Raw genomic sequence first — 27,700 nt, 5'->3', positions numbered from 1 at the left:
GGGAGCTTGACGCAGGCAAACACCATTTGAGACTTTTCATCCTATAAAACATCACCGGTTGACTTTGCATAGCTGCATTCACAAATCAAGAGATTCTTTTTGTGTTGTCGGCTTTGGATGAAACTTTCCCTCCAGCAGACACAGAACTGAGGACATTGAAGGCGCTTTTAGTCATTGGGATTTTACTGAGAAGAAAAGAAATACTACAGCGGCATGAATGACTTACATGATGATGTGAATTTAGTAGACTGAACAGTTTCCTGGTCCTTTTCTGCTGCAAAATCAAACTGTGTAGAGTCTTTTACAGCAATCAAGAGTTGTGCACCGAACAAAAGACAAGATGCTAATTTCTGACAAACTCAATCGTACTTAAATTTCACAGCTGAGAGTCCATTTCAAGACATTTATAAAATGTTAAACATGAAAAGTGTTTTTGTATATTATCAAAATACCTCTTTAAGATTTCAAGTCCCCGTTTAAATAAAGAAAGAAAGCATAATAAATCCACGTGATTTGCCATTCAGGTGACCGTGTTAAAAAGAATCATACAAATCGCTCCTCGTGCTCGCATTCATCCACCTGATCACACCTGCTAAAAAAACATCTCTTCGCACATACTGTATATGTACATCTGCTCTGATCTCTCGGTACATTCTCGCATCCTTTTCATTTACTCCACCTCGCCTTTACTTCTCCGTCAAAGCTTTACAGTCACAGCACATACTTGACAATTCAACCACAGTTGTTGGTCACTTAAAAAAAAAACGTACGCATCAACCTACATATTCAAACCAAACTCATGTACATGTAAAAGATTTTGCCTCTAATATCAAATTGTGAAAAAAAAAAAAAAAAAAGGGAGGATAGGGGGAAATTTATCATTTAAAAAAGTTTTTTTTTTTATTAAAAAAAGAAAGCATCTGCAAGTATTCTTAAATTTGAAATTAGGAAAAAAAATCCCTCTTTTTTTTGATCACAGTGTTGTGGCCCGTCCATATGGATTATTCTGATTAGCAGGGTTCCCAGAGCTTAACGTACCAGCACCAATCTGCACAGTTGGACATTTCCCCAAACACTTGGTCCCCGGGTACACAAGGGACAAACCTCTACTTCAGAAAACATTTTCCTCTTGCACTTGCAGATATACCACTGTGGTTGTGGACTAGTTTATAACATTATAACCTCTTTACTCCGCCGCCTCATCAAGGCTTCTCCCATTTTGTTGAAGTTCTTTGTCGTCCCGAGCTTTGATTTCCACTGATGTACCTCTGCGTGATGCCAGAGTTCTCGCCCTAAAACTCCCACACTAGAGGTTGTCCCCTGGCTGGTACTGTGGCTCTGTGGCTGTGAAGTAGTCCTCCAAGAAGGACTGGATGTATTCGAAGGTCGGTCTCTCATCTGGATCCTTCTTCCAGCACTGCCTCATCATCTCGTGTAGGGACTCGGGACAGCCCTGTGGGCAGGGCATGCGGTAACCTCGTTCTACCTGCTCAAGTACCTCTCGATTCACCATACCTGGCAGAAACACAAAGGAATATCATGTCATATCATGAGCGTCTCTAGTCAATACTGGCAACAAGTTAGGTTTAATACATTTTTGTGTTTGTAAGGATTTTGAGTGTATTTGTTTGTATTACATGAGCTAGCTAGCTTTGTGTTGCTATTAGCCAAGTAACACAATGGAGATACGACCAGACAAAGTTGAAACAATCAATTATTTTCCTGCCTTTGGTGGCAACTTATACTACCAAACATTTATTTTATTCAGTTATAGAAAAAATAAATATTTGTGTGTGTATTATTACCTCATTCATATTCTGAGACTGATTTTCTTCTCTAAAACTACATAGTGCCTTTTTAATGTAAGTCAGAAAGGAGCGGGGACAGAGATTTTGAGGAACATGGCTTTGAAATGCATTAAAATGAATACAAGCCCCCAAATGGTGAATTTCTTTTGCTATGTTGTCAAATCATGTCAATGCCACCGTTTCATCTGTGGGTGAACAAACCCATACCAAGTTTTCTGGTCAAGAAAAGGAAAACGGCAGGTTTTGATTAGGAAACAGCCCATTTGCAGCATGTAGCAGCAGAAAATGTTGGCACCATGTAGCTGACAGTAGGATACAAATGCCCACGCAAACCACTGTGCTAAAGAAAAAGGATGATGGTTCATTATTTCCAGTAACGCGTGTTGTCAACTTCAAGGTTAAATGATAGAAATTCAAATGAAACAGTTCTGCTCCATGTTTTGCTTCTTCCCGCCCTCGTAGAGCACCCGAGTCAGGGACTCCTTCCCAAGACAGGAAGACAGTGATCCTGAACCCTGTGACACGGCGCAGAAACAGCTCCATGGGGAGCTCAACTTCAGCTAAAAGAGGTTATGACACAGAGTCAGTGGCATGGTCGCAGCCGCATCCTCCTCCGCCCCCTCCCTCTCTCTCTCTCTGTGGGAGAGTGGGGATCAGGTTATCTCACACTGGGAGAGAGGAAAGGCCCAGAGCAACTGCTGAAACCAGGATATGGTGGCGGAGGCATGTCGGATACTGAGGTGTTAGCGTGATTTATGTCTTGGATCTGAAACCGTCAGCTCTAATAACATGCCTGCCGTATATCTGTGCGAGTACATGTATCTATATGTACGCGGACGGACTGAAATAGAAGAAAGATGATGCGTTCCGATGCAGACGCTTGGTATACCTGCCTCATACTGCTTCTATGAATAGAGCTGCAACCAAAAAGACTGCAGCACAGCAGGACAAGAGCCACAAATGTCCAGTGAGTCATACCACAGTTTGATGAAGGGAAAAGAGGAGGTTCAGCCCCCAGAATCTGCGGCTCTGAGGTGAGTTAATTAGACCAAACGGTTCGCGCTGGAACCAAAAAGGCCACAGGAGCCAGATGGCCCTCTACAAGAGACGGTGGTTAAGTCTGCCATATGGCCCGCTCTGTAATCAGTGCCAGTCGAACACCATCAACGGCAGAGGCACTGCTGCAGTACAGCTGTCAGGCAGCAGGGGTCAGAAACGAGGCAGCAGACGTCAGGAAGAGGGAGATGGTGCATCAGAGAGGAAGGGGTACTTTCCCATGTACTTATAAGTCATTAGACATCTGCGCTGACTCTGTTCTATATTCATCTGCATGTGTGAGAAAATACTATTAAAAGCTTCAGATGACTGAGTCTGAGAATAGCCTGTTTGAATCATCAAGAGGCAAAAATGAATGAATTTTTCCTGAAACTCGAAACTCATTCATGTTCTTTGGGAGGAAACGTATTCAATATAATGAGCACAAGGAGCAAATAAAGACATAAAGACAGTCTTGTCCCTACCTGGGTATGGTACTCTGCCCTTGGTGACCAGTTCCGTCAGTAGTATACCAAACGACCAGCCGTCTGATTTGATCGTGAAGCGGCCGTACAGAGCAGCTTCGGGGGCCGTCCACTTGATCGGAAATTTAGCACCTGGAATAAAGAATAAAAGGGTCAAACTCGAGGAATTGGTGATTACAGTTGCCACTAACTATTATTTTCATCATTGATTGATCTGCCGCCTTTATTTAAAATTAATTAATGCATAGTTTAGTCTTTAAAATAGTGAAAGAGCAGCAAACTTTTGTAATAAAGACCAAAATAAACAATTGATTATCAGAATAATCAGCAATTAACTTCCCTTGATAGAGTAATTGATTGGTCAATACATGAGTAAAACATATAAGATGAAGAAAATCTTTGTCAGAATGCTCTTGGCAATTAACAAACAACATTTATGTTTACATGCTTTTATTTTCAAAGAACACACAATATTTCTTATACTGTTGCTGCTGCACCTCTTATTTACCCTCTGTCTAAACGCTCAATTTCTACAATATGGGGTATTAAATGATTTGTTCCTCCCAAATGCAGAAACACGAACCCACTTGGTGTCTCTGTGCAACAACTCTACTGAATTCTTAACACACAAACCTTGTCTGGCGGTGTACTCGTTGTCCTCGATGAGCCGAGCCAGGCCAAAGTCAGCGATCTTGCACACCAAGTTATCAGCCACCAGAATGTTGGCGGCTCTCAGGTCCCTGTGGATATAGTTCATCCTCTCGATGAAGGCCATGCCGTCTGCGATCTGGGACGGGATCAGACAAGAGAAACAGATACATGTATATTAGGTTAATATTCCTGCCGGTGTCCTTGACCGAGACACCAGCCTGGAGTGAGTTGTCATTTCAGGAAATACACACTTCACTGATCTAGTATTTGACCCAGATATCAATGCAGGCTGAACAACGGGAATCAAAAAAGAGCTCATCTGCAACTGTGACAACAAATCTTTAACACAACTATCCAACATCCCCTCACTCCGGCTGTCAACTCCCTCGGAGGCGTCTCAAGGTTTCAACCTGGCTCGTTCTCATTCTCAAACACTTTTCCACTCCGCTGAGTGAGGAGAAGAGGGAGCCTGGGAGCGTGCAGAGTGGCGAATTAAGAGCAGATCACAGTAGGTGACTGAACCAGCGAGCTCAAGTGGTCTCTGATGAGCAGCGTTTAAGTGCTACAGGCAGTTAAGTGGCGGGGAACGAGGGGAGGCACATACAGTGTGGAGGAGGAGAGGGAGGGGAGGGGATGGGGAGAGATGTCAGGTAGGATATTAAATAATTATGACAGCCAGATGGAGAACAAACTGAAACGCTTATTCACAAGGACTGAACATATGACTCACACATGGCTGAGAACTTGCCCACACGCAGCTCCCTTAAGTTTTAACTGATGCATGAAAATCCCTGTCACACACAGAGTTAAAACAGCAGGTAAGAGGCAGAGGGAGCGTTTGTATTTTGATTCCTACCTGTGCAGCCATGTCCACCAGCTGGGGCAGCTTCAGATATCTACCATCTCCCTCCTTCAGGAAGTCCAGTAAACTACCTGTGGAGAGTTAAGAAGGCTGCAGTCAAGCAGAATCAATACGACTGTGTGAGCATCGTGTGAACACAATGTCAAAAGTAAATGAAGCATCATAAATCCGAATACAGCATGGATACCCAACACTCGGGGGCTAACAAGTTCGGGTCAGGTTTGGTCAGTAGGACTAACTTAAGAGGCTCATTTTCGACTAGTTAAGGACATTGATGCATAAATACATCTCCATCCATCTCCGTTCAAGCAGTGCTAGAACGTCCTTCAGTCAGCGTTGAGTTTGAAAGAGAGCGTGAAGTAAAAGATATCAGCGCTCGATTGGTACTCTGCATGTGCACGTCTCAACAGAGGTTACAAAGAAGCGAGATGGGTCACTCTTTTGCTAATTCCATCATCAGCTCTCCAATTCAGAATGTTTTTAATGAAGACTTTTTAAAAACAAGGTCTATGTCTTCTCCATGCAATCTGATGAGGAATATGATCTGCTGCTTTCTACTTTTTCCCCATCTTCTGCTGCGTTTGTGACGTCCAACATGACACAGCAGAAAAAATACAAAAAGCAAGACTCATTTATTGGCAATGAGAAAGGAGTCAATTTTAGCAGGTTTTACCCACTTTTAAAAAGCATGTATGCAACTACGATATGAGAGTTAAAATCCAGTTCAACACTCATACTAATGCACATTTCTGTATGAGTCCTGAACAACTGTATGTAAAAGCTTAGTATGAGGCTGGAAATATACTTCAAAATTAAATGTGATCGATTGTCAAAAGCGGATACAGTGCTGTGAGCAGGTGACATCATTTTGTTTTGAGGTCCGTTTCTTCAATGTGTTCAGATGTAGTTCAGCCTGGAGGCGGCCCTGAACGTGGGCATTTGGGTTGAATCTGCAGGTGAATAAACACTAATGTCCACCTGTCCTTACCTTTGCCCATGAACTCTGTCACGATGTAGATGGGCTCCTCGGACACCACGGCATAGAGAGGCACCAGTTTGTCATGTCGGAGTTTCTTCATGATCTGAGCCTCCTGTAGGAAAGCCTCTGGGGACATGGTGCCCGGCTTCAGGGTCTTAATAGCCACCTTCGTGGTGCCGTTCCATGTGCCTGAATAAAAACAAAAGCAAAATCATCACTCATGTTTGAAAGCAACAATAAACTTTTGAAGCATTTGTGCAGCTTGAAAGGCAATTTTTTCCAATTTATTAAGTGACACACTGCAGAACTGAAAGATGCAGAAGGTACATTAAGGACTTTTTGACCCCTTTTAAGTGATTGGAAAAGTCAATCCTAAAATCAGCCATCATGCCAGTGATCTCTGGCAGTGTTCCCATGTGTGAAGAGCAGCTCGGGGGAGAAAGAACACGACAGCTTAAATAATCAGCCACTTCCTGGTTGAGAGCCACTTACTCACGCCCTGCTTACATACAATGAGCTCCACTGCTTCCGTCATGAGGCTGACCTTCATGAATGAATCACTCTGAACAAACTGCGCGCACACACACACACACACACACACACACACACGCACACACACGCACGCACGCAGAAGGACAAAGTGGGGCAATGAGAACGTCAAATAATAATACGAGGTTGCGAGAACGCAATGGAGGACGTCTCGCACAGCATGATGCATTTCAAAAAGTAAATGTCGAGCATAAAGAGGAGAGGGAGCTTCAGTAACAATAAGTTGCAGCAGAGCAGAAAGAGCAAAGAGTTGCAGGAAGAGACGGAGAGGGATTCCTGGGATTGCACAGCGGAGGTTTGCAGGTCGAGGCTTGCTGCAGGCCAGGCTTAATGAAAGACTGAGTGATGAAAGAAGAGAGTCGTGCTCACTGAAAGGCCCCCGTCTCACATGCAGGCCCGGGAACTGAAGCGTAGGAGGTGACCTGTGATTACTGAGCTCTGTCTGTGTGTGTGCGCGCGCGTGTGTGTGTGCGTAAACCCACAGCAATCAGTAATCAGCGTTTACATCAGTATGTGGGCCAGTGCGGCAGCAAGACAAGCTCTTTACTGAGGTCAGTCCCACTCAGCTTCAGGCTAATATGAATCATTTCTTTAAACTAACTCTGTTTGTACGTGGCTGCTGCTTCTTCTGACTTTTACATTAAATTTACATCGGTTATAAATAATGTAGAGTTGTTGTCTTGTGTCCGTATGTAAGCCCTAATGGCTGTGTTAGTATATGTCCATGCGGTTGTTTATGTTCTTTACTAATTAATGATCAATGTCAGCATCAAAACATCAATACTACAGTGTTTATGCATCAGTGTGCTGTTGACAGGAAGAACATGCACTAATCTCAGCGTATCCTGGAACTAGTCAACCTTCAACAGCTTCTGAGTGACGTACGTGTTTCTAACTAAATCTGCAACATCTGGCAAGTTCTCTTGACAGATTTCACACAGATATTGTTTACAGTTTCATGCGCAGAGTAATTACCCGTATTGCATTTTCTTGTCTTATTGAATATTTAAATAAAAGATAAAGAATAAGAAAATAAAAATGATTCAACCTGCATCCTCTACATGCAAGTGAATTTCAATGCAAAATCTTCTCTCTTTCATTTCTTCTCATTTTATGCTTCCTTGGAATAAAAAAAAGAACTAAAAAAAACCTGTAAGTCAGGTCACATTAGCATGTGTATAAGCAAACATGTGAGTGAAATCAATTTATTTCAAATCAATCAGGAAATCCAGGAATGTGAGAGGGTGTTTATCACCAAAACGACACAAAATAAAGTCATGTTGTCTGCGTTTTTCTCCATTGTGCTGCTGCCGTGCTACGACGTGATGACGTACGTGATGATGTACAAGAGGTAGCCGTGCCAGCGAGGGACTGGGAAGGAGGGACAATCGTGCTTCGGCACGGTACAGAGCAACTGGGGCAAGTGTGAGTGCGCCCTTAGACATAAAGCCAAAGATGAATCCATTTCCATCTTCTCAAAACTAATATTTGTTGGCTTCCTTTGCTTTCTATGACATTAAACTGAAAATCTTGGGGCTTTGCAATTTTCAGCCCAACGTACAGTATATATCATATTACCAGTGTCCCACCTTCCAATTTAATCTAGTCCAGCTCTACTAGAATGCAAAAGGATCTATAACAAAGATGCAGCCTGGATCAACAAAGGTGCAGCCTAGTTTGCAGTCAGCCATTAGACACGAGAGAATGGTTCACATACCGTCCCATCCCCTCAGTTCACTGCACTGAAATATCCAGTTAGCTTCAGAGAGCACAAGTAGTCTTTATGCCACCAAGCTTACAGCACCACTTATTTCTAATTTCTTTTCAGGAGTAGGTTCGGTGGACTAAAGGTTCATTTGTAAATCACTTTACAACACAATATGCACAACAGATATACATCTATGTGTGTTTCTGTGTGCTCGCTCTACCACAACAGTAAAGTCTCACTCACCCATCCAAACTTCACCGAAGCAGCCCTGTCCCAGTTTGACCTCCAGTCGGAGAGACTCCCGTGGGATTTCCCAGGCATCCTTAGCTAGTCCCTGAGTCTGAGGCTTCACGGTGGGACACACGGTGGTCAGCCTGTAGCACAGACCATCTGAATGTTCTGGACACACAGGGAGGAAAAGAAACAGAAAAAGAACAAGCTTTAAGTTCGAGCTGGTTAGTGATCAGCTAATTCACAATCACTGAGGCCTCGTCCACAAGGGTATTTTTTGAAACCACAACGATCTCCATCCAGACGAGTGTTTTAGCACAATTTCAGATATAATCTCTGAATACACATATCACATGGCTGTCGTGTACACTGGGCATGTATCTGTGAGTGTAAACATGAGGCAGAATGTATACTCTGTGGCCGGTCGCTTAGTTACAGAAAAAAACATGAATAAGCAAGTAAACGTGTCTTAAATAAACATGATCCATACAGTGAAATGGCCCAATTAGGAAGCAAATGTAGGCGTCTGCGTCATGTTTCCAAAAATCTCTGTTTCTGCCCGCCCACATGTAAACACTGCATTTCTGAATATCTTAACCTTGGAAGACGTTTCCCAAAAGGTCAGTTTTCAGTGACCTAAAACGCTGTTTACTTGTGTATTAAAAGGCCAAAACTTATTGAAAAAGGCTATGTTTTAAGATTTACCTGTGTCTGTGTGGACTGGGCCTGATGAGTGTTAAGTACATACACAATCTTAGCAGTAAGCTGAGCCATGCTACAGTGAATAGACTGTCAATGTGTGATGACTAAAATATCACATTTGCTAAGTACAATCGCACCACAACGGAGCGAATGCACATTTCCTCGTCTTTCCCTTCCAGACATAATCAAATTTGATGGTACTTTCATCATAATGACTTGAACCGTGTTGACCTCAATTTAATTTCAATTTCAGTAAGAAAGCAAAAACATCAAGCGTCTGTTTTTGCCATACAGGCCTCTTAGACAGAGCAGCAGCGGCACTAACCACCATGTGAAATATCCCATTTGAATTCTGCACAGTGAAACATCATCTACATCATTACATTCAAGCCACTGAACAGGTAAGATGTTACAAACCGTTTCTGCATGACTTCTCACTTATTACTGACTTCCGTCTGGAGCTTAAAGGCTACACTTACAGGAATGTAAATGAGCGCCGAGCTTTGAGTTTACCAGTCATCCATTATAAAGAGAGCTGCAGTTAGCGGGGCAGGGTCAACAACACAAGACTTCAAATGTTAAGGACTCGCATCACAAACATCCTCTTTCACTGTATGCTTTCTAAGTTTTCGTGTGTGTGTACGTCATCCAGATGCTTTCTTGTTACCGTCCGATGGGGATTTTTAGGAACAACTGCTTATCAACGTTGTGCAGACTACAGCAGGCTTAAGACTGTTTTTTATATTCGGGACTCTTTTTGGCTTAAGTCTTGCATGGTTTTGCTTTATTGGGACTTTGTTGCGATTACTGATCCACAACTGTGTCAGTGAAAGCACCGCTGGAGAATCACCAAAAAAAGCCTCTGTAAAACATATTCAACACACATCCCAGCAGCAGAGCTGCAGCTGAATAATGCATTTTCTACAGCAAGCACTGAATTCTCAGGCTGAAATATCAAATGAAACAACAGCAGAGGCTACTTTCTACTGCAAAAACACTTTAAAAAGACAACCACCACGTGTATAAATGACTGCAATAAACACTGGAATGTTTGTTCAGATAACTCCCAACACGAGTGTGAAAGATGTCCAGTTGTAAACAACAATTTCTCTGCAGGCTGCATACCTGTGTAGTGTTTCACCAGCTTCTGTAGCGTCTCAAACTGGGCGCGGGTGGTGATGTAATAACCGCCGTTGTCCAGCTTACGGATCTTGTAATGTTTGACGTTGTCTCCCTTCATCTCATCCCAGTCGCGGATAGACAGAGAGTAGGCACCTTTAAAAACCACAGAAACTCAGTTAGCTTGTGGTAGCGGAAACTCTCACAAATCTGCTATGCATCTCTGGCTTTTAACATAGCAGACAAATGTAAAAACACATTTAAAAGGTCCCATAATGAAGAAAGTTAGATTTCCTTTCTTTTTTGATTATACAGCAAGTCTAGGTCTAGTGGAGAACTCATTGTTTAAAAGAGACAGGCGCTAAAACAGAGGATGAACAGAGGTGCTGAACGATGGACAGTATGAGAAAAATGACATGTGTTTTATTGTTGTTTTTTTTACATTAAAGCATGTCAATTATTTCAATTGGAGCAGAATATGGGACCTTTAAATTCAAACCCACATCAAAAAAATTTTTTTTTTCCCAGTATAGCTTCTGGCTGCAATAAAAGTCCACAGCTCGCACAAGCACGAATAAGAAAGCTAGGCTTTAATCACTGGCATTATATACTAAAACAGCAGCATTGTCGTGGCAGTCTTGCTTCTAAATCCTCGTACCTTTGGTCGTCTCGCTCTCTCGTGCCAAGAAAGTGCCCCGCTGGTTCCCTGGAAGCAATAAGAGACGCTCTGCGTCTTTGCGGCCCATTTTACCAAAGTACCATCTGCCAAAAATAGAGAAAGTCCGATAGTCAGGTCACAGGAAGAGCTCTCAATGTGGCATCTGCACAACAAGCAGTCGTAGTTTTCATTCATGCAATAAAAATATTGCACCAGCTTTGAGTAATTTAGAGGTGAAGAGATTTGGAAATTCTCTGGCTGTATATGAATACTGAACACTGTGATATGATCAAGTTAAACATCAAGAACACATGAACAGGAAAATGAAATACATGAGGTCGAAATCAGATATCCGGAATTGATTTGCGTTTCATTTGTAGTTACACGCACAGAGGCAACTGTGTAGCTTGAAATCTCATTTTAGTCAAAATAATTTCAACCATACTACTAAAATTCTAGCTTATTATTAACTTTGCTCCATCTATACATTGTTAGATATGAATACATAAGTAAAACGTTAGCTCACAGTTAACTTAAAAATCAACCTTTTTTTCCCTCTTCTTCTTTTACAGAGCACGCCGTCTATTTAAAGACATCATTACCAGTTCAGTCATGTTGAATTATCTCACCTCACAGGCATAGTTGTTTCCAGACTAAAATGAGAAGGAACTAAAAATCCTGAACGCTGTCAGTCACTTGTACTCAAAGGCGGATTTAACTGGCTGTTTTACCCAGAGGTGTTTTTTAATGAGTTGCCTAAACATCTAGTATTAGTTAAATGGCCGTCAGCCATGAGAAACCAGGCCAAAACTAAAAGCAGCAGAGTCACTCAATGTTTCTGTCACACCGGATGAACAGCAATGGGAATGCCACCGGCTCACAGCGACAATACAGGACTCCATTGTTTAGACTCTCTGCCATGTTGGTGCACAACGGGTGAGTCACAATGTGAGATCGCCCAGCCGCATTGCATCGTCTTAATCAGAGGAGAACTGAGAGAGCAAGGTGAGTTATATGAAAGGAAAGTGGAGCTGGAGAAAATAAAAATGAAAGAAAGAGACAGGATGGAAAAAGTGTTAGAAAAAGTAATAAGCTCTCACTCTTCAGCTTGTATGGAGTCGGCTGGAGCCACGTAGTTACTGGGGATGTAACCTTTCTGTCCGGTGTTGATGGAACGAGCCTCCCACCAGTCGCCTTCCCTGAAGAAAGAAGGAGATTAGAAATGAGAAACACACGATACAGACACAAAAGGCATGAAGAGAAAAATACACCTACTCTAAAAAAAAGAATGAAAAAAGACGACTGCAGGTATAAAAGTGAGCAAGGACAAGGTCGGACTGTGCGTCATTTCAAACACGTCAGCTATACAAGTCACCAGATTGTGGATCAGGTTATAAAATGTGATGGATGAAGTTTTTAGAGCCTTTACTCACGTAAAAGTAGCAATATTACAATGTAAAAACACTGTATGACTGCTGCAGTGCACTGGAATCATTTTGGACAATAAGGGTTATTAAATTGTAAAATAGCCCGCGTCCATTAAGATAATTATGTGTGATATATTTCCACTGCTTCAAACTTTCAAAAAACACTAGGCCTACATAAAAAAGCAAAACTTCATCAAAGGCTACAGAATATAACATACAGCCTTTATAGGATCCACACACGCAGCCAAAGCTCCTGGTATGTTGAACAGCAGCTTTGCTCGTTTAAATTCAAAGAGGAGGAACTGAGCTGTTGAGAAAATCTGCTGGCATTTTTGAAAAACTTAGCAAATCTGCCTTCCTCCGACCTCTTCTCTGAAAGCAGATGGCCGTCTCATCGCCGCAAACGCGACGCGCTCATGGACTGTGGTTGAAAACGCGTGTGATGAAAATGTGGAGCACTTGGAGCTCTGCCCATTTTTCACACCTGTGCACACCAGGGAAAAAGATGCTGCGGCAGTAGGTTCAGAGGAACGAGCGGAGAGGAATTTCTCTTTTCATTACGATTAGTTTTATTTCCTTTGATTTTATTATGATCTAGTTTTGAAATTTAGTTCTGGAATTAAAAGACATCAGTAACAAAAATCAAACATTAATGATATTTTTGATTTTTGCAATAACTTTTAAAATGCAATTTAATTTGTTATACGTGTATTTAATATCTAGTTAAATTAAGAGAATGAGAAATGGTGTAAAAACTGACTCCATAATATTCTAATAAGTTTGACCTTCAGGCAGATTTTCAGAGCATCTGTTGGTGTTATATTATATATTATATTCATATTAGTGCTATGAATGTTAGTGAAACATTTATCCATTTTATTATCTGCATTTCTTGTATTTTTCAAAATGAATGAAGAGTGGTGTGTTGTAGGCCAACACTGTAAAACCTTACACTGGAGGAATGATCTGAAAAGCGACGGGGAGTAAACAGATGGCCCATTAGAGGAACCCATTAACCCAGACAGATTTCAGCCTTAATATCAGACCTGAATACAATGAGGGATTAAACACACAGCCAACACACACTCGCATATCCACGCAGCAGGAGTTTTGTCAGAGTCAAAAGCAAATGCACTCACGTGTTGTTGATAATCTGGAAGCGATCCCCTTTTGTGAACGACAGATCATCCGACGTCCTCGCTTCATAGTCGTACAGCGCTACGAAAAACGTTACTCCACCTAAAAAACACATTTTTAAGTTTATTAAGTTTTTTTTTTTCTCAATGTCGAACAATAAATGAAAACTTCAACCTCTAACAATCACGCCAACACAATCTTTTTTCACAAAAAAATTTTAAACTCGGCAGCGTCACTCAAATTGATGTCTCTTAATCTCTTGTATATAATGAAAAGAGTTGATTCGTCTGTGGAGTGAAGTGACAGAGTGCAGTGAGACAACGGGACTCTGATGTGTTTATCTTGAGGAGGAAATTGAACGGGCAGGATTAGATCTCCAGCAGCAGCCCCTCAAGCCAGATTATCCTCCTCAAGAGAGCTAGACAGGGACAAAATGATGTGCGTGTGTGTGTAAGAGAGAATGTGTGTGTGTGCGTGTGTGTGTGTGTGTGTGTGTGTTTTAAGAGGAAACATTATTCTTGTTGTGTACATTTACTGCACAAGTTACCTTTACGGTCATTTTCCTATTACTTTTCCTGTCACGAAGAATCATTTCATTACCGACAACTTCTTAATCAAAAAGTTATTCAAAGTCAAACTCTTGTTGAAAATATAAACTTATAATGTGCATGACTAAAACTATTGAACTCAGTGCATGTAATTGTTTTCTTTGGCTCCGGAGAGGCCATGCCTGCTGCGCTGCTTCCCATATTACAGACCTATTTCGGGCTTCTCTTTGGCCTTGATGTTGTGCCTGACTCATTTTAAACGTCTCATTTGCATAACATCTGCTGCTCATACCGTCCTGTGCATGACAAACGTTCAGCAGGGTTTATTCTAAAGTTGTACACTGGTTAACAAAGTGATGACAACAGAATGCAAAGTTAGAAAATGGCAGAGGAAAATGTGGTTGTACTTCGTTTTTGCAAATTAGTAGAGTTCATTTATATCCTATTTTAAAGCTGCATAAATTTTACATTTCCATTTCTCCTCTGAAGGGGCTCCGGGACCCAAAGTTATATTAACTATTAATTAATTTGAATATTAAAGAACATTTCATTCATGTCGAGAAACGTCCAATGCCTTTTTTCCCCATGTTCCTGGTCCCATGTGTCTCCCTGTGAAACCTTAAATGGGACCTATTTTCAACCAGCTTTGTATCTTTGCAATGTTGGTAAGTATATGAAAATGAAGAATAGTAATGGCACCAATTTCAAAAATATTTGCTTTTTCTACCGCATAGACAACACAGTTTTATGCAAGCGCCATGTGTCCAGGCGTGAAAAACTTTTTACAATCATCTCCACAAACTGACCTGTGATGACACCGGGGAAGGGACTGCTCACAGCCACCGAGGTGAAGGAGGTGGAGGCCCCGCCGAAGGGCGTCATGATTGACGACGCCCCACCAAAGGGTGTGAGGGCAGCGGCGTGGCTGTTGTAGCTGTTGTTGTGTGTCTTCATAGCTGGCGAATGACCCATCAGGGTGGGGTCGGGCCCATAGTGACCCAGGTGAGCGGCGTTGACCGGCGTGGCATTTGGGTTATCGGGTCGGTACTTCAGGGCCGGGCCCTTGTCCTCTTTACTCCTGACGCAACCCATCGTCAAGCCTGCAGGGAGGAGAAGGAAAAGGAAGATTTCATTAAGGATGAGTTTGGCTGCATTTATGGAGGATTACATATTTGTAGCGTTTACATACATCTTAGCTTTTTGCTGCATTACATCTGCTGCTAATTACCTAAAGGGTAACTCCACCAATTTTAAACATTAAAGTGTGTTTACAGGTCTTGGGGAGTACTACTGCATATGTGAAAAAAGTAGTGTAAAGCGTTTTGTGGCATCAGAGGAAGCTGCATATAATTAATTTCTTGCAGTGATGTCATTGCAGTGATGGCACTCAGTAGCTCAAGTTGCATTGGGTAATGTAGGCACCAGGTTTTGAATAACCGCTGGTCTAGCATTGCACTCCTGACAAAATGGGACAAAACTGCATAAAACCAAACTGTAAAAGGAACCAAAGACATAACATTTATTCTCTGGAGGTGATTAGATGTACAGTCTCTATAAATGGAAAAATTGGTTTCCCATTTCCATGCAAGATTTAGTTATTAAATCAGCTAAGTGAGATTTAGGTACAAACCGAACATAAAATGCAAAAGATCCTATTGTACAGGTGGGAACAGAATATTAAAAACCTGGAACGTATAAACCTCCAACACCATGTCCACCAACATACACAGATTTCTTTAGTCTTTAACAATGACTTCAGCACACTGAACAACAGGTAGACCATGATTAGAGCTGTGTTACTGAGTAGCCTGCAAAATCCTGTAGGAACAGAAATTTTAGCGGTATCAGGTTTCTTTGTAACAGAAATTAAATTACTTGCCGACAGAAACTGATGATTTACTAATTTATTCTGAATGGAAAGGGCGGAGAAATGGAGGTAAAGTTTACATGAGATTTATGGAGATCCATGGGCAGTAAACTCTGCTAAGAGAGCTGGAGGTGCATGAACTGCACAAGAGTGACCACATCGTTTTACTGTTTGTTCTCCATATTGGTCCAGTTTTGTTTAAATCATTATTTCTCCTGCTACGTGACCAACCAACACCAACCGGCCCAGACTGGAATAGACACTGTCCAACTTCACTATAATCGTCCCAGAACACATAATGCAGGTCCCAGCCTTATAAGGTTGTCAACGACTCTTGAAATAAATAGGTGTCCAAAACTCAAAGAAGTGTTTTGGTGTGTAAATTAGCAACAGGACCTCAAAAGCTTGAGCTCATGCTTTGTCATGGGGCTGAAAAGTAATTATGATATTTAGCCTGGAGCTATTTGGGGGGTCTTGGCATGACTCTGCCACCCATAAAACAAAGACTGCAAGCCAACGAATGACCTCATATGACTTCACAAGTCCCAACAAAAGGCTGTCAGGCCAGCCCAGCTCGAAACTAGATCCTATTACAGCCTATGGCCATTTCAACTCTCCCCTGTGATCCCACTATCACTGACACAGATTTGTGAGGGGCAACAAGCCCCTCGGTGTTAAGAGTCACTGCTGAGCTTACTGATATATGAGAGCCTCTCTCTCTCTGTGTGTGTGTGTGTGTGTGTGTGTTTGCTGTACTTCAAGGACTAAGATAAATTACTTAACAGACAGAAAGATGAAGAGAAAATGCCTCTGAAGTAATATTTTTGCTCAGTTTGTGGGAAAGATGTTTAAAGTTTTGTTATTTTCTTATAAGAACAGAGAAATAAAGAAAGAAAGGGTATCTGATGATATATGAATGCATGTCAGTTTATGTGTATACGCTTGTGTGTTGTCATGAGTTGACAGCATTGTCTATAGGTCCTGCTCTGTTAACTCATTTTTCTGTCACCTTTGGCCTCTTTGTCAAGTTTGTCTGTGTGTTTTTCAAACTGTACACAATAAAACAAGCTGCCACTGTAAGACAGTTTACCACTCAACTCCTAGACTTATCTACTTGCAATGACTCATCCTGGCATCATAAAAATGTTACAGCATAGTCTCAAATGACCATTAGTGACTGGTCACTCTTGTATTTGTAACGGCATAACAGAGGTGTGCCCCAGCAGGTGATCGATCTGCCAATGCAGGTGAAGTCTTCGACTGACGAGCCAAGTTAATTCACAGCCTAGACAATACCAATTCTGTGCTTTCAAGGTGATGAGTTTAAAAACAACATGATGTGCTTCAAAGTTTAAAATGGTAGATTTGGATACTGCTCACTACTCTCCACTCAATCGAGTTAACAGCTAATCACTGAGCAGATTGAGCGTATCCTTTCTGTAGCTGAAGAGTCACACTATGGTCTTCATTTTTCTCTTCATTCATCAAAATCATAAACAATATTTCTAACTCAAGGAAATCATCCTTCTTGGTGAAGGTAAATGCTGCAGAAGGCTGAAAGGAGAAAGCATATTAACAAGACAACAGCCAAGCGTTTGCATTTTGCAGTTGGCCTGACTGTTTACCAGAATAGTAATCAGTTGTTTTTAAAGCCCTGAGCTGTTGCCACTTAAATAAATTTTTGAGTTTTCAACAGTTTTACACGACGTTAATGGTTGAAGTCATAATTAAAACTGCAGATCTTCATTCAGTCTCCATGTTGAGACTAAAGCGATTAATTCTTGAGCCCTCATTAGTTACAGCATTGTTGTGTCCATGGAAACACAATCAAATGCAACGACATGATTACTTACAGCTTCCACTGTTATCTTGTGCAGGGCATTGTTAGGTTTCTATTCCTATTTACATTGTTTGGGTTTCAATCCTCACTTCTGTGATAGTCCTGTCACTTCACTGTAATTTAACCCGTCTTCACCACAAACATTTGATCTGTGACTCCTCCACAAGTAGAATAAGGTCATGCTTCACCAGAAAAAAATTTAATTTGTAATAGATATAGCAAATTGGACGTTTGTTGTTCTATCAAAATGGATCCAAGACCAAATCCTCTGGTGAACAAATCATTTAGTCTCTTCTGAGAGCACAGGCTTGGTTTGTGAAGGGCTGTGCTACAACTAAACCTAATGAGGGTCAACAATCAATCTATGGATATACTTATTCGAGTAGATGGTGTATTGACTTCCTACAATGAAAAAATGGTATTGACCGAAAGCCAATGCTGAGGCAGGAAAAATACAGCGAGTGGGATGAATGATGGGGTAAGAAGGTCGGATGGAGGTGAATTTTTAATCAAGGAAACGGGGGAAATTTAAAGAGCATGATTTAAAGAGGTATGATTTAAGACGATTTGAGAGGCGGATTGGAGTCATAGTTTTATCGATAAAGAAAGAGGAGTGGATGACGATAAGATTATATTTTTAACAAATCAAAGTACAACAGTCCATTATATTAACATCATGGTGATTGGCCGGCTAACTGGTCCACTCAGACATATTATTGCCCTTCCGGAAACCAGACATCCTCCACAGGATTGTTATCACAGACAGGATATCCAGTAACAGCTGGTGATGACAGCATGCGATCTGTGAGAGCATGGCAGCACTACTTGTTCTGGCAATTTGTTCAATCTGGTTAATATGCAATGCAACAACAAACATGTCTCTAGTTTTGTAAGGCTCTGGCCGCTGAGAAGAGCAATGTAACCGGTGTTAATTATCATATCATTAGTTCGATTTCTCTCCTCATCTTAAGCACACATTATTTTTGGTTAGTAACATTTTTCAAGTATGAGAGATACAATTAGGAGGGTTTGTGTGTCAGTGAAGCCTGAAATACACATTTGCATGTTTGTATCTGCAAACATGCACACATGCTTTCCACGGATGACCCTACAAGCACGCAAGATTTATATAAGCTCTGCAGAAAAGTGTCACATCGAACGTTGAATGTTAAGGAAAGAAAGAATAAACACCAATGATGAATGTTCTTCTTTGCTCAAACCATTGGCTCTTGGTTCAAATTTAGTTAATTTTTATTTTAGTACAATACTTTTTTTTTTAAAAGAGGAAAAAAAAAACAAGGAAGGAAATATCTTCAAGGGGAAGCAGATGACAGTTAAGACTCTTTTTCCTTAAAAGAAATGTCAAAGTAGTTTACCAACTTCTAAAATGTGGACTGAATTGAGAAGACAAACAGAAAATCTATTTTTTGTTTTGAGTGATTTTTCAAGCTAAGAATACCAAAGATTCCTTAGTTGCAGCTACTCAGTGGAGATTTGTAGATTTCATCTGTTTTATGTGACAGTAAACAAAATATTTTGGGGGGTCTGAAATGCCGGTCAGACAAAACAAGTAATTTGAGGAAGCTACTTACAGAAATTGTCAAGGGCCCATTCTTCACTATTTTTGACATTTGACAGACCCAACACATAATCCAGAAAATACTCGTCTGAGAAATCGATCACAAAAATAATTCTTTGTTGTAACCCAGGTCAGGAGCTTTGAACTTCCTGGTGCTCGCTGTATTGTGTAATATCTTGAAGTGGGCCTAACTAAACCATAAATAACTGTTTTCCACAACCTCTGGGGCTCACAAAACCATAATAGAACTGACATCAGAGCAGACGCCAACATAAACATGAGCACCACCTTTGACCTTAACCTGTCGCACATGTCAACCATGACATGTTTCCAAATGTCCAAGATGCTTAGTGCTTCACCCTTCAGCGAACACTAAAGCAAACAAATGGTGACTTGAAAGAAGGCATACTGGAGGAGTGTCAGTGTTTCAAAGAGGGAACCAGTGGCTCAAATCCTCTGTTCTGTCATGGAATCAGATTCTTTAAGCTGGGGCTAATCCTGATGAAACCACAGATGATTATGACGAATGCAAACACACAGATTGGTAATACTATGTGGATTATCCGTTTTAAAATGAAGACAACTATCAGGTTTAATAGCTACAATGATGCGGCTCAAAGCGTCATTGTAGCTGTTAAACCTGACTTGATTTGGACCATATTAAAACTCTTCCTGTGTGGATGAGCAGAGGTACTTAACACCTTTCATCACTTACCATTAGTTTCACTTTCTTATTTCAAGAAGCTTTTGATTAACGTTCCCTAATTCTGTCATGTAATTAGAGGCTGAATGTTATGTTAAAAACTCCCCTTTCCTTAATGATGGGCAGTCTCTCCCAGTTTCACCATTACGCACCCAGAGGACTCGTTCCTAAAATGGCCATGAATAGATCACAAGCCTGAGCGAGCCCACAGGGTTGGCGCATGATCTGGCGTGTCAAACTGGTTCAACGCCCACAAGTTTCACTTTGGATCCCTTCCTTGTTGGCTCAAATACAAGACATGGCCTACAGTGAAATCCAGAATCAATCTAGGGATAGGATATTAAAATTGTGAATTATTAAAGATGCAAAACGGATGTAGTTAATAAAAGCAATAAGAAGGTCTTGTGGCTCTTGTTGCTACAGAGATTCTTGAGGGATAACTAGGGAGCATATAGGGGAGATTATTAGGAATAGTGAATTACATTGTGCTGCTTTCTATGCCTGATCCAAAAATTGGTCCATTTCCAATCTTTAAATAACCAAATTACCCAAAACCTACACCTAGAAGAAGTAATATCCTGATCTATTTAATCGCAATCATGATCCAATATTATTTCTGATATTTTTTCCTCAATTTTGAAATGCCTGACTTGAAATAGCATATAAACCTATCCATTTGATCCTTTAAAACTCAATGTTGCATTAAGGGTAGTTCTTCTCTTGGACAAGCCACCCATCAGCTAGCTATAAATCATTCTCCATTATTTACAACACGTCAAGTAAGGGCCAAAATGAACCAAACTGGCATCAAAGAAAAAGTGGCAATGAAGGGGGACTGCTGCGTCTCCTCAAGCTGCCTGTTTCTCAGCCAAAAAGCTGCACTTCAACACACCACAAAGGCTACAGCCAACGGCCAACTTGCTCATACAATCTGCACATACATTAGGGTGAAATACCTCTTGAATCCACAAGGCAGCAGTAGTCTGTATACCGTCATTCAAAAAGGCAAACTGCAAAGACTTAGGAAGACAGATATACAAACCGTTGTTATGATAAAGTAGCGTCTTATGACACCACTGCCACTTCAAAACGAGAATGTCTGATGGTGAAGAGAACTGAACAGCCAATCACAGTAATTCCCCTGTGATTGGCTCCACCCACCAATTCTACACGCTCAATCAGCAAAAGTCACTAGTGCCAACAACAAGGTCCACAGACGCTCACTGATGGTTGACCATCGGTGTGGTGCATCAAGGCCCTAAAAGCCAAGGGAAGTAATTCGTCCTATCAGAATAGACATCTTTTACGCCACATTTCTCTATTGTTATGTCATGAAGCAAAGCTCAGTTAATCAATGAGGCTAGTTGAAGTTTGGAAATAGGTGTAAAAGAGCATTAAATACAGTGATCTGTACCATTTGACTAAAAAAGTAGATTGTGGACGCCTTCAAGATCCATCAGGATCTTTAACCGTCAGATCACCCACCCCTGAATGTATCAAATAGCTTTTGAACCACCTACAGAGAATTAGGCTCTGAGAAGAACAGAAAAGACCACCTCTCCCTGTTTAGCACCCCAGAGAAAGGCTTTCAATGTATTCTTTTGTTAGTCCCATCTACCTTTTGTTATGTCCAGAGAAAGTACCTTGTGGTGCTCCCCCACCGAGCGCAGCACACTAACAATCCCATGGACCCATACACATGCTAACACTGAGCAGCACAAATGGTAATTGGGGCTCAGACACACTGTCCTTACAGTGGTGGAGCCAAATAGCTCAACAGCAATCAATCAAACTAACAGCTCCAATTAAATATTCAAAACAACCAGATGCTTCCACAGACAGGAACAGATTTACAACCATAGCTCTTATGGACAATTTTATTGTTGCAGCAAACATAATAAAATAATTGTAGGACCTAACATAGGCGGTTTTATAGATCATTTTATCCAAACACACATTTTTAGTATGGAATTTCTCAGTGGGTATCCTCCATCCCCCAGTCCTGGTCTACCCACTAAGGGATGGAGGATTTCATTTGAGTCCTGCTGGGGGGGAAAAAGAACGTCCATGAAAAACATTAAACTGGGAAATTAGAGTATTTGTGGTGAAGAGAATCACTATTCTTTTGTGACAAATTTACCAAAACTAATGACGACTTGAACAGACTTCACAGAAAATCTAATTACAGGCAGATCATTGTATCCTCTCTCAGATGGTTTCCTAAATGAGGCTGTTATATACACAATGAGATTAGCGGGAAGAAATGTGTCATTCTTTTGGTGGCTCAGAGGGAACACTGTAAATACCGCCTCAAGCCTCTCACTGAGATGTGGGTCATGGATCCCACTTAAATGAACAAATGTAAATAGCTTATTAGCATGTGTTAGCACTTAACATATTTACAAAAACAGAAATGTATCTCAACCCCCTTCGGATGCGTTCAAGCACCCACATTTACTTTACCACTCGAGACATAATGTATTCAGAAATTTCAAACAAGCCGCATTGAATATGACACAAGATGGAAGTAAATACATGCCCATGCTTCCACACACATTTGTGAAGAGCTTCACTCCCAGCCATACTGTACAAGAGCACACAAAAGGCAGCGGTATGTGTTTAAACAAATGCTGGAGCCAGACCCCATCCAAGGACATGTGACATGCGAGGCTGAGCTCCAGACTGCCAGTGATGCCGTGTCAGATTAAGGAGACACAGGCTGCTGCTTCCCACAAGGCTGAACACAACAATGCTGGAGAGCTGCAGGAGGGAAGCTTTTGCTGTAGCTGGCATGCAGGCAACATTCAGGAGAACAAAATCCCAGTGCTACACGTAACCAGGCCAAACTGTCAGCCTTAAGGGGCCAGTATACTCTGTCAAAACTGCATGCACGAAGGTCGAATATCTTTGGAAAGTCTCTCTCATTTCACCTTTCCAACATTGGATTTGTTGGGCTGTGTCCAATTTTAGCAGCCAGTGATCCTGAGGTAAATTTACACTAGTGCTGCACAATATATCGTTTCAGCATCGACATTGCAACCTGTGCAATAGTCACATTCCAGGATGAGCAATGTCAAGTAAGGCAAATTAATTCAAATAACTTTAACAAAACATTTTCATTGATCATACAGGTGCGCCTGACATTCAGAAGGTCAGATGAAAAACATTTAATAAAATATTTTTTAACAAACAAAATTACCAAAAACAAAGCAAATCCAAAAATGCTTCCACAAGTACTAGACCTTTAGCCAGTACCCCAGTAAGACAGGGGAAACACTACAGTTGTAAAACTAAACTTAAACTTTTGACTTTATTTCTTCGAGTTTGTAACACACTTTCAACATCAGCACTTGAAAATGACAACAAATGAGCTCATTGCGATTTATTGTTTGTGTGTGCTGTGATTTAAATGAAGAAAAACATTTATCTGCACCTTTATTCCCGTTTAAAATCATTTACACAATGTTTTAAGAAATTATTGGGTGCACATAAATGATGTGCCAGTGCACCAGCGCAATTTTTTTCGGCGTGATACAAAAGGAAAACTCACACGGGGCTCATTTTCCATAACTGATGCACAAGAGAAGCCTGTCTGATATTACATCATTTTGTCCAATTGAAGGGTTTTCGGATATACGAGATGTTGTTGCTTGTGAGTGACATGCAGAGCAGATCACCATTCACAATCATTCTTCTCTCTTAGAGTCAAGTTTATTTGTATAATCCGGTTATACAGTTACACTTAGTTACAGGTCTGCACTGCATGATTGACACTTCCCTCTTGAGAGAAAATGTGGGAAGAAATTGATTAAACTGCCATTCCAAGAGAAATAACGGGTGCAAAACAGGAAAAGGGTGACAGAATTAATGAAAAGTTTGAAAGATGTCATAGAATAGCATGGTATTAGCAAAGAAAATATATAAATACAAAAAAAAACCAAGATACACTTGGACTTTCATATTCGAAGTATAGCTCTGATAACAAAGGTATTCATACATGAGGTGTCTTTGTCCAGCATGAATTCTTTGTAACGCACACAACGAGAACGAGCATGTCACAGCTCTCAACTCTTGTTTCCGTTCTGACTAATCAGATAAGATGCAACTCTGGAGAGTTCTGGGAGAGGCCCTTCGACCTTTGAGCTCCTGTCTTGTGTAACCTCTACAGTCACTTGGGACAAAAATGACGCACTCGTCCAGGCTGTATATTCAGCTGTAACTAGAGTTCCTGAATTGAAAGATTCTTCTTGGTCCAGTTAGACTTAAGCAGAAATAAGACGTGCATCAAACTGCTTTCTTACCTTTTTGGTACAGACTATAACCAGACAGCAAGCATTTTCTTTAATAATTCTCTGATCAGATAGTTCTTGTTTCTATATCAACATTTTGCAGTGTTTAACAATTATATTAAGGCAAATTCTTTTGGTTGCATAGCTGCACTCGCCTCTTTGAATTGAATTTTAAGTGGGCGTCCAGACCGAAGGAGGCTGCTTTTGTGGGGGTGTTTTGTTGATACCTACGAGACATTAAATAGGATCCAGAAAGTTCAGTTTTAGAAATAGATGTGTGTTCAAATGATTGTCAGACTCACAAACACTGGACAATGGTTTGCAAAACTCACAGACAGTATTCTAATACCAAAGCAGCAACCGTTCGATGTTTTGTCGTGATAATCACAATGTCTAAAGTAGAAATATGGTGTTTGTGTTACAAAGTAATTCACCTGGAACGCACACCTGCAAGTATTTGTTTGACCATCGTCGCATCATCCGGGATGTTACATTGTGTTGCCAAGTTAAACTTTCATGCGGGAAGCCTGGCCAGACTTTTGCTGAAGTGCAATAAGACGTGTTTCACAAACGCACCTGACCAATCAGATATAGCAGCACACCACTTGTTTACGTCACAATCTGTCCAACAAAAAAAAAAAATCTAAAATGTGATATCTTTACAAACCTGTGAAATCATGTCTCATTGTTCCGTTTGTTTCAAATGCATTAACCTGTCTGTGCAACTGGATGTCCTGCACTATGTTCACTGCCTCACAGCTACCTGAAGCAACATGCCCCATCCATCCCAGTGCCTAAAATAAGTTAAACGCAGGGATATTTTCAGCCTCAATGCCCGCAGAGTCTGTTGAACATCTGACCAGACTGAGCATCACAGCTGGGAGATCTAGTTAAGCACCTTTTCGGCACATCATCGGTGTTGATACTCTGATCCTATATGAAAACTGGTATCCAAGCTTGTCTAATGATACAAAACCTTATTAATGAAATACACATAAATGCTATGGCTGTGAAGCGCAAGAAAATAATGAGAGCAAGTAGGATTTTAACATTTCTTGTGTTGTCAAACAGAGCAAACCAAAATCCAAAAGTTCCGGTCCAGGCAGATGGCCGCCCACAACTGAGTCTGGTTCTGCTCGAGGTTCCTGATTGGTAAAAGGTGTTTTTTACTTGCCACTGTTGCTGCGTGATTGCTTAACTAAGGGTATGGTGTAGACCTACTCAAGTTGGAAAGTGTCATGAGAAAACTTTTGTTGTGAATTATGGACAATTATCGGGGGATGAAATTCAACATTTTCCGATTATTGTGTCAGTGATTTTTGTCATATTGCCGATAAAATAAACCAATTTATGTGCTACTTTTTGCTACTTAGTGAGTCTCCTTGATTTCTAATGACCAGTATCAGTCCTGAAAAGGCCATATCATCAACCGCTAATTTGAACCGGTGAATCGCAGCAAATCCACACACGTGAGTAGATGAAACCGGTGAATGTTTGGCATTTTTGCTTGACAGATTACTTCAACGATTCACTGATCACCACCACGTTGTTGATTTGTTTTTCATTGATCATTTCCACACTACAAGACAGGCCATCAGGCTACTATTGAGCATCTGCATCACCATGTTTAAAACGGCAGCATGTGAAGCCTGCAACCCGAGTAGTCGCTTGTGCTGAGAAAGATGAATCAAGATCAGAAGCCTCGAGCGGGGCTGACCAACTTGCTCCGTAAACACTGGCCACAATCACAGCGAGATGAGAAGGTACCCGGGGCTGCAAACCATTACTGAAGCATAACTCTGTAATTTCCCTGGCACACTCTCTGAGGCACAGCTCGGCGTTATCTTCGGGGCAGCGTGCCACCTCTGCCAATCACAGTGAGTGGAGGGGGTCGGCGGGGGGCTGAGAGAGAGGAACTTCCTTCCGAATCCATTCATGCCACTGAGGCCACCTGCTGTGACTGTCAAAGGCTAGAGTGAGTCTGGGAGAAGCTACAAAATAGAAGAGCTTTTCTTGTTCTCGGTGCCCACATCGAAAATCTGAGGATTCTCCTTTTTCTCGCCAGGGATCCAAACATTTATTCAGTTTGCTGACATGCGAGCGTGTCCAATGTGAGTTTTTGACCTCGCCGCTGTGGCACAAGAGATTTCAAGCTTCTAATCTGCAAACTCTAGCGACTGTAGAGTCTCCTTCGTGTCGTGAGGACACTCGAGCGGTTTTGCGAGGATCCTTCATGTCTCCAGTTAAAACTTGAGTCCCTGAACCCCGGCCAACGCCACCTGTTAGCTCTCCTCACTCTTCTGCCAACAGCCCTCGCCATTCCAGCTGTGTGTGTGTCTGTGTGTGTGAGGCAGGGAGACACGACTGTCCAGCCAACTGGGTCTGTACTAACAGAGGGATTACCATGGAGGAGGATTACTGTGGCACCACAGTATATAAGCAACAGACACATGCAGCATCAGGGACAGTGAATATATGCGCACACACGCAGCAAACACAACATTAACAGCATTCCTGTGTGTGCTTTTTATCATCTTACACACATGAATTTTGTTGAGTGTGCAATTCTGTTGAGTATGGTAGCCCCGCCACAATAAAAGCATGCAAGAACAGAGTTGGAAACAACAGGAAAAGGCTCAAATTAAAGAGGTTTGGACATTTTTGGGAGTTCTGTGTGCTTTTGCAATACAGGCCTTTAACAGCTGAGGCCTTTAACAGCAGCTGATTGTGTGTGTGTGGAGGGAGACAGAGAGGTTGGGTGAGGCAGAGGGAAAAGGGTAGGTAGTTGGACTTCATGTGAAAGGAATTAACAGTGGGTATAAATTACAGATTTTGTTATTCTGTTTGTTTCATGACTAAAAGTGTGGAAAAAGCAGCAATATTAATCATCAAGCCTTAGTCCAGGATCATTTTGGGAGTCTTTCCTCATTGTTTTCTCTCCAAAATCGACTGATACAAGCAAACAATCCCACATCCTCGAGTCCTGGTTCAGGTTTAAACACGACACTGACTTTTTGTTAACAATGTAAACATCGAGGAAACTCTCCTGGATGCGTTTTCCCAACTTTCTCCAAGTGTCACAGCAGCACTACAAGGCCCCTGCTCACTCACTTCCGAGACAAAATGTGACTTTTCCAGCGAGCGTTTCTTACCTTAAAAGCGAGCTGTGCACTGTTGTTCTTCGGCTACATGCGTCCTGTGGTCTCCTCTTCCCCACGTTTTTCTTTTATTTCACGTCGACAGTCCCAAAGAAGTGGAAACACGGGCAGCCTCTGAACGTGGAATCTCAGTCTTCCGTCTGTCCCATACCGATTAACTACTTCACCAGCCCAAAGTCCTCCGCTGGGATCCTTTATATTCCGTAAAAAGCGAGGACACACCGGCAGCTGACAAAGACTGCTTAATATGGCGGGGTGAGAGCTAAGCAAAACAGTTAAAATATCCACAAATCACCGCCTGCTGATAGGTCAGAGCTGCCCTGAAAGACACACAACAATAGCCGGACTAGCACCGAGGAGCCGAC

At 41.5% G+C, this 27,700-nt stretch overlaps 1 protein-coding gene across 1 annotated transcript; it reads right to left on the bottom strand.

Annotated features, from left to right (window-relative positions):
- Window positions 1–161: 161 nt before the first annotated feature.
- On the bottom strand, window positions 162–27,694 carry yes1 (YES proto-oncogene 1, Src family tyrosine kinase). The gene is made up of 12 exons (XM_084368209.1): window positions 27,330–27,694; window positions 14,706–14,999; window positions 13,354–13,453; window positions 11,888–11,986; window positions 10,788–10,891; window positions 10,136–10,285; window positions 8,321–8,476; window positions 5,830–6,009; window positions 4,836–4,912; window positions 3,962–4,115; window positions 3,329–3,460; window positions 162–1,515 (listed from the first exon to the last, which is right to left on the bottom strand). The coding sequence occupies exons 2-12, from the start codon at window positions 14,989–14,991 to the stop codon at window positions 1,307–1,309; spliced, it is 1,647 nt and encodes a 548-aa protein (XP_084224335.1). The 5' UTR covers window positions 14,992–14,999; window positions 27,330–27,694; the 3' UTR covers window positions 162–1,306.
- Window positions 27,695–27,700: the final 6 nt, after the last annotated feature.

The sequence above is a fragment of the Pagrus pagrus genome (assembly GCF_965226575.1).
Source record: "Pagrus pagrus genome assembly, chromosome: 12".
Lineage (NCBI taxonomy): Eukaryota > Metazoa > Chordata > Actinopteri > Spariformes > Sparidae > Pagrus > Pagrus pagrus.
This window is presented reverse-complemented; position numbering and strand designations above follow the sequence as displayed.